At 31.9% G+C, this 7609-nt stretch overlaps 1 protein-coding gene across 1 annotated transcript in view; it reads right to left on the bottom strand.

Moving 5' to 3' along the window:
• LOC126742036 (magnesium transporter NIPA2) overlaps positions 1 to 7609 on the bottom strand; it is a 40563-nt gene that overhangs the window by 16776 nt on the left and 16178 nt on the right. Inside the window, exon 3 of the mRNA XM_050448564.1 lies at positions 4014 to 4299. Coding sequence (XP_050304521.1) covers positions 4014 to 4299 — 286 coding nt within the window. The remainder of the gene's footprint in view (positions 1 to 4013; positions 4300 to 7609) is intronic.

The raw sequence follows: 7609 nt of genomic DNA, 5'->3' as shown, positions 1-7609 counted from the left end.
AATCTGTCTCTAAACTCGCATTGGGTTTTGTGGTACGCAATTTTCGGGAATTCCATAACACGCAAATAAGATTCAAATCAGCATAGTGCTCTCCCCCTAATACCATAAATTCTAAGCTTATGCAGAAATATTCTGTGATTCACACAGTCGACGGGTTTTGTTAGGTCACAGAACACCGCCGCTGTCGGGTAGTTTCACAGCCTGCCGATCGTTAAGTGCCAGGTAGAGTTTCTCGAAAAAATCAAATATAGAATCGCTAGTTGACTTTGGCTAAACCCTTATTCAGGGGGATATTTGCAATCTTAAAATAACTAGGTAACTCACCTGATGCAAAAGAGAGATCTATAACATCTCCAAGAACTTTAATTGCATTTTCAGGCAATTTATAGAGTGTTAAAAAGTGTGTGAAAAGTTATTATTTAACTCTAAAATATACATTAATGTCATCTTTTGTCAGAAAATATCTTGTTATATGAAATTTTTAGGCAAACCTATTGAAGCTTTTTAGATATATGTAAAGACGTTAATACTGCCGTCGGATGTTCTCAGTCACCCGACTTAAGTCCTTTTGATTTTTTCTTGTGGGTAAACACATAAAATCCGTAGTTTACACGGAGTTGCGAAGAAGAATTAATAACGTATGTCGCGAAGTGACACCGCAAATGATTCTAAACGTTCGGCAACGGTTTGAAGATAATTTGTATCACTGTATAAACGTTAGCGGACAGCACTTAGAGTATTTTAGGATGTATTAAAAATTATGAAAAGGGAGCGAAATAAAACACTATCTAAATATAAGCCAACAAAAAAACTAGAGGATTGGCAAGCTTATAAAGAGATCAGGAACTATTTTACAAATGCTGTTCGAAAAGAGAAAAAGGCCTATTTACAATTTGTAGCGCGACATAATAGTAGTAAAGATACATGGAAAGCTCTAGATAATCTTGGGAAACAAAAACACAATATAACAATACCAAATCATGTAAGGAATCCCGAAGATATAAACAATTTTTTTATAGAATCAGTTGATGCTTTAGCGATAGATATCACTGACGTTTTTATAAATAAATATAAACAGATACATCCAACAAGCAGTTTTCAGTTTACACCGTGTTTAGAAATTGATGTATTGAATGCAATTTTTACTATTAAATCAAATGCCTGTGTGTCGGATAGTATAACGATCCAAATAATTAAACTTTGCTGCCTGGTTATAGTCCCTTTTCTTACACATCTTGTTAATGAATGCCTTCTGTGTGGCCAATTCCCTGATCTGTGGAAATCATCTGTGGTTCTTCCTTTGCCCAAAAATAATAAACTAGTAACGTTTTCTGACTTACGACCTATAAGTTTGTGTGTGCTCTAAGATCCTGGAAAAACTAATTTACGCCCAAGTGACTACTTATCTAAAGCACTATTCTCTCCTTAGCCGTAATCAATCAGGCTTTCGTAAAGGCTATAGTACAACATCTATTTTATTGCGCGTCCTAGACGACATATATGAAGCAGCTGATAAGGGTAATACTACAGCACTGGTTCTGCTTGATTACAGCAAGGCTTTTGACACGATAGATCACAAGCTTCTGTGCGCTAAGTTGAGTTCCTTGGGATTTTCTCTTTCGTCCATTCGTTTTTTTGAAAGCTACCTATTAGGTAGAACTCAGTCAGTGCGTTTTGAGGATGGGAAATCATCTTTGAGGCCTTTGACTAAAGGCGTGCCACAGGGATCGATTTTGGGACCCTTGCTGTTTATTATTTATACGTGTGACGTGGATTCTATTGTCAACAATTGTATAATTCAACGATACGCGGATGACACCCAAATATATACCAGTTTTTCTAAGGCAAATGCGGACGAAGCTGTTCTTCGATTGAATGAGTGTTTAGAGTCAGTAGCTGAATATTCTAAAAATATTGGGTTGCGACTGAATCCGTTGAAGTCAGTCGTAATATACATTGGTCCTGATCATGAGTGGGCAACGAATAATTTGGCTATTCATGTATCCCAAACTCCAATCCCGATCGTGAGAGAATGTAAGAATCTCGGCATCATAATTGATTCTAAGTTACGATTTCGCAGCCAATTGGCAAGGGTCCTTCAAAGGTCGTATATGTCATTGCGGAATCCGTACAAAAGTAAAGATATACTCGAACTGCCATTGAGAAAGGTTTTATGCGAAACATTGGTTCTCTCTCATACTGCTTATTGTGATTTTGTGTATGGCCCAGCCCTAGATGTAACATCAAAAAAAAGATTACAACGCTTGCAGAATTCATGTATACGTTTTATTTACAATTTAAAGGCCCGTGATCACGTCAGATACAAGTTACCTGCACTCAAGTGGTTAAATATGCAGGATCGAGAGACGGTACACTTCGCATGCTTTCTTCATAGAATCATCTCTAGTGGAGCGCCTGAGTATCTTAGAGATCGTTTAACTTTTAGATTCTCCACTCATGATCGTATCACACGTCAAAATACCCTTTTAAATATACCAAAGCATCGCACAGCTATGTTTCGACGTAGCTTTTCGTTTCTTGCTTCAAAATTATATAACAATTTGTTGCATAATAAACTTCAAAATTGTAGTTTGTCAAGTTTTAAGAAGGACGTAAAAGGGTTTATGCTGAGTAAATATAGTTCTATACCAGGGTTGTGAACTTTTAAATATATTTGGATTGAATTTTGTAAATTTCTCATTATCATAATTATTGTAACTAATTAGGACTGTTTATACCATGTAATTTATAATATTATGTATTGCTGATTTCTGTATGCTCGGTTAAGCAAACAGCTTTGGCTGCCCTTCGCCGAGTTTAATAAAAAGTCGTTTATTATTATTATTATTATTTACTTGATTAACATGGTAAGCGTAGATCGCTTTTTGCATTTTTCATCACACATCATTGTTTAATTTTCAAGGGCCCATATTTCTTGAACGAGTGACTCGATTTTTAAAAACTAAGCAGCGTTCTATAGGGAATGACAAGGCTCTTTTAAAGAGGTACCACTTGACCCCCCGTCCCATCTGAAAAAAATTAGAGGATGTGACCCCCGCTTAGAGGGTTGAGTTTTTTGAAATGGTTTTTATGTCAAAAGTTGTCCCCCTGACAAACATACTTGACGTATTTTCGGATTTTGCCGAAAGGTTTTTTCCCGCCCTTTAATGGCTTGAGGTACGTTTTCGATGGCCCACCCTATATACTTACAAATTGAAAACGTAAAAAGTAAATTAAAAATGCGTACAAAATTTAAATTCAACGTAACATAAGTGTTGATTCCAAATCTTTTTGAACCTTTTTTAATTCAAAGAAAAGCTCGGTTCATATCCCCAACTCAAGTATCTTTCTAATGAAGTATTTAATAATAGAAATAAAATTTGTCATGCTTTTGCCAGTTACTTTGATAGTTTTTACTCAAATGACGTTGGGTTGGCAACGTCAATCCAACGCCAATATCCCATACATTTTTAATGCTCATGAAATGGTAATTAATCAGGTTAAGATGGATGATATATTAATTGCATTAAGGGACATAAAAGATGGTAAAGCAGTTAGACTGGATTCTATACCCTTTTTCTTTTTTAAAATTTAATTTTATACATATAAAATTGTGGAGAAGACTTCCTTCTAAGAAAGTATCTTCCTTCTTTGTAATAAATATAGCTTACCTCACTTTCCAAAAAAAGTTGAAAATAAGTATAAGAAGAAGGATATGTTTAGAAAGTTCTGACTAAAAAATTGAACAATATGTAGGGTCCTGGATTTAACCTTCAAATAAAAATACCGAAACTTAAGATTGGCAATTCTGACATAAATACTCTGTATAAGTTTCTGATAAGAAAAAATTCTTATACAAAAATATTTATCGATCACTTTTCGAACACGTTCCCCATTATTTATTACGGAATTTATTTCTTTTGATGATATAGTCTGTATCTGTTTTTAAATAAAAAATTGCTACTTTTGTACTACAAATCCTACAAATCCGTATAAAAAGCGATCTCTCTTACCTGATACAGCACTCCTAATTGCCAAACCCATAGCTTTACAGGACATGACCGTCAAACTTCCTGTAGCTGAGCACAACGCTACATATACAGCTACATATCTTGTTCCATATCTCGGTCCTATGTAGAACACTATTGAAATGATGATCACAGCAACTATAAATACATAATAGAGAAAATCTGCTTCAATCAGCTTCTTAAACAATTCATCGATCGACTCAAATTCTTCACTATGTGGAGCATGGATCACTATAACAATCGATCCCAGAATGCAGAGAATACAACCCATCTAAAAACATGTAGAATAAGAATAATGTATTTATTTAGCTTGAGCTACAAAATGTAATACATAATATAGATAATATAATACATATTTAAAAAAAAAAACTTAAAAATTTAAATCAATAAAAATAAAAAAATAAATAATTATATTAAAGCAAATAAATTATGAAGGTAAAACGAATGATAAAACAAAGTATGTATAAATAAAACGTAAAAATAACTAAAAATTACTGTTTAAAAATATCTAAAAATGAAATGAAATCTATGAAACAATGAAAACTAAGAATAAAATGTTAACATGTATAAAAATAAAAATAAAATAAGATATTCACACACTGATAAATTTTCTCAATAGCCTCCTAAACTGGTTTAAATTATCACAGATTTTGATTTCAGTTGGCAACTTATTAAATTCAATAAGTCCCTTGCTGAGTACAGAATTTAACATCTGACTAGTATTGCATCTATCAAGGACAAAGTCTGTATTATTTCTAGTGCAGTTATTGTGTACGTCTCCGAACACTCTTATTTTATCACAGATATATGTGGGTAGTAGACGTTGTTTTAATTTAAAAATAAATACATACACACTAAAGATAATCATTTGCCTGACAGACATCATACCTAGCACACTTAACATAATAATAACAGGAATGTATTGATTGCATTTTAGGATTAGTCTCATTGCTCTATTTTGAATTACTTTAAACTGTTTCACGTTGTATTTAGGTAGATTGAACAATAATGTGGAGCAAAACTGCAAGTGGGGAACAGCAATATATAGCAGGAGTTTTGTATGCATTGATAAGTTTTTTTCCAACTCTATTAATAAACCCAACTTAAAAAAAATTCTCATGGCGTAATCTGCATGTGCGATAAAATTAAAATTTGCATCCAAAATTGTACCCAAATACTTTATTTCTTTTTCATAAAAAATACTCTCCCCACCTACACTGATGTTTACATTGTCAATATTTATTAGATTATTTTTGAATTTTTTTGTAAAAAGGCAAAATTTAGGTTTACTTGTATTTAAACATAATTTATTGATACAAAGCCAGCTGAAAATGTTGATTAAGTCACTATTTATATCAGTTACCATCTGATCAATATCGTTTTCTATTATATAAATCATTGTGTCATCTGCAAATAACAGAGTTTTACATTTTTGTATAACTTTTACCATATCATTTATATATAATAACAAAACTGTTCCCTGGGAAATACCAAATACAACATTAAGAACCTGAGAGAGACTATTCCCATACTTCACACGTTGGACTCTATTACGCAAATAAGATTCAAACCAGTTCAAGACATCACCTCTAATTCCTAATTAGTTTAATTTATATAATAATAACAATAATAATAAGCCTTTATTTCCAACAGGCAACTTGCACTCCAATAACAGGAAACAGTTGCAAAATAATGAAAAATATAGTTTAAAGAAAAAAAACACAAAACAAACCTAAAAGAATGAAAAGAAAAGAAAAAAAGTAAAAACAAATAACTATTAATATGATATAAAAACCCAATTATAAAAGTTTAACAAGATAATCATATATTCAACAAAATTAAATTAACTGCAATATACCTACTAACTATAACTTAAACACATGGGTCTTAATCCCAAGAGTAATGATATATATAACATTGTTGATGGTATGGTACTTTGGGAACAGCAACAACAGTAGACAGTTTCCATGATTCCGGGAAGACTTTTTCTTGACCATTTTTTCAAGAAGTGTTAATAACATCCAAGACACGATCACCGACAGCATAAGATCACACAAGACTACTGCTTAGATATGCCATTTTCTCCACCTCCAACATTTTTTAAATATTTAAGAATTTCTTTAATTTTTTTCATTCATACTTGACCAAACTTGGAAAATAGTTTACTAGGTTCAGAGGCTCTGGTACCATTATTTATTACATTTGGTGACTGTGGAATGTTGGTGACAATAATGTGTATACTTTCTATAAAATATTTATTAAATTCTTGTGCAATGTTTGCTTCATCGCTGACTAATTTCCCGTTGAAATTGATTTGTTTGGTCAAAACATGCTTTTTACCTGGTAGTAGAGCTTTAAGATTTTTCCATAATTCTTTAGGATTGTTTTTGTTTTTGTCTATGCATTCTGCATAAAAATTTTCCCTCTCTACTCTAATTTTGTTTTCAATAATATTTCTTTTAGTTTTATACTCTTCCCAGGCTCTTTGAAAGAGATACTTTCTCGCATCATTTGTTTAATGTCAGACATTATCCATTTTTATCCACATATTTTTGATTCTGGATAATCTGAACCTTGGGGCACATTTGGTATACAATAATCTTAATATCAGTGATCAGTGAGTCAGCTAGTAGATTTATGTCGGAGCTATTCTTGTTCCAATCAATAGCAAGAAGTTTTTCTTGTAGTAGATGCGAGTCGTAGTTTCTAAACGATCTGATGTTTAACGGTCCTGATAGTTGGCTTATTTTCCTGATTAAGAGATATAGACAAAATTGAGTGGTCACTAATTTTAGGTGTTAGATGTACCCTGTGCGCCAGATGTTTGTCATTGGTGACTATAAAATCGATTAGTGTCTGGCTTGTAGGAGCTATTCTGGTAGGTGTTTCCACAATTTGTGTAAAACCATTTGTGTAAATTATATTTTTTATTTTGTTGCTATAAAACGTATTTTTAAGAAGATCAAAGTTAAAATCCCCAACAATGACATTAATTCCACCAAAATTACTAACTTCATCCAAATATCAGAGAAAAAATCTAAAAAATTGGTTTCTACTTTTTTAGGTGGATGATATAGCACAGAACACAAATATTTTACGTCACACACAGAAAACTCCAAAGACATTAACCAGATAAAACTATTAACAAACAAAACTTTTTTAATTTTATAACGTACATCAGATCTTACCAATGCCATCACTCCCCCTGTTCTACTGTTGTTACTAATAAATTGTTCCATTCTGTACCCATCAATACCCATAATTTATATTAATATGTGTTTGTATATGTTTGAATTATATGAAGATTTAAGGCTCTCTCAATAGATTTTATTTTGTGTTTTGAATTTAAAAGGGTTAACTTTAAACAAGTTGTAAGAATAAATTGTTGAATGTGCCAATTCCACTTCACCAGAAACTCTATTGGTTACAAACAGTAAGTACAAACTTTTATGATACGTTTAATTTATTATTTAGCTAAAGGAGATCTGTTTAAGTCTTTTATTTAAAGAATTAATTTTTGTTAAGTATATTTTTAATAGTTTTAATTTTATTTTTGTATAGTGTTCTACTAAAAAAATCTA

This window comes from Anthonomus grandis, chromosome 11 (assembly GCF_022605725.1).
Source record: "Anthonomus grandis grandis chromosome 11, icAntGran1.3, whole genome shotgun sequence".
NCBI lineage: Eukaryota > Metazoa > Arthropoda > Insecta > Coleoptera > Curculionidae > Anthonomus > Anthonomus grandis.
The sequence above is the reverse complement of the archived record's forward strand: the minus strand, read 5'-3'. Positions and strand labels throughout refer to the sequence as shown.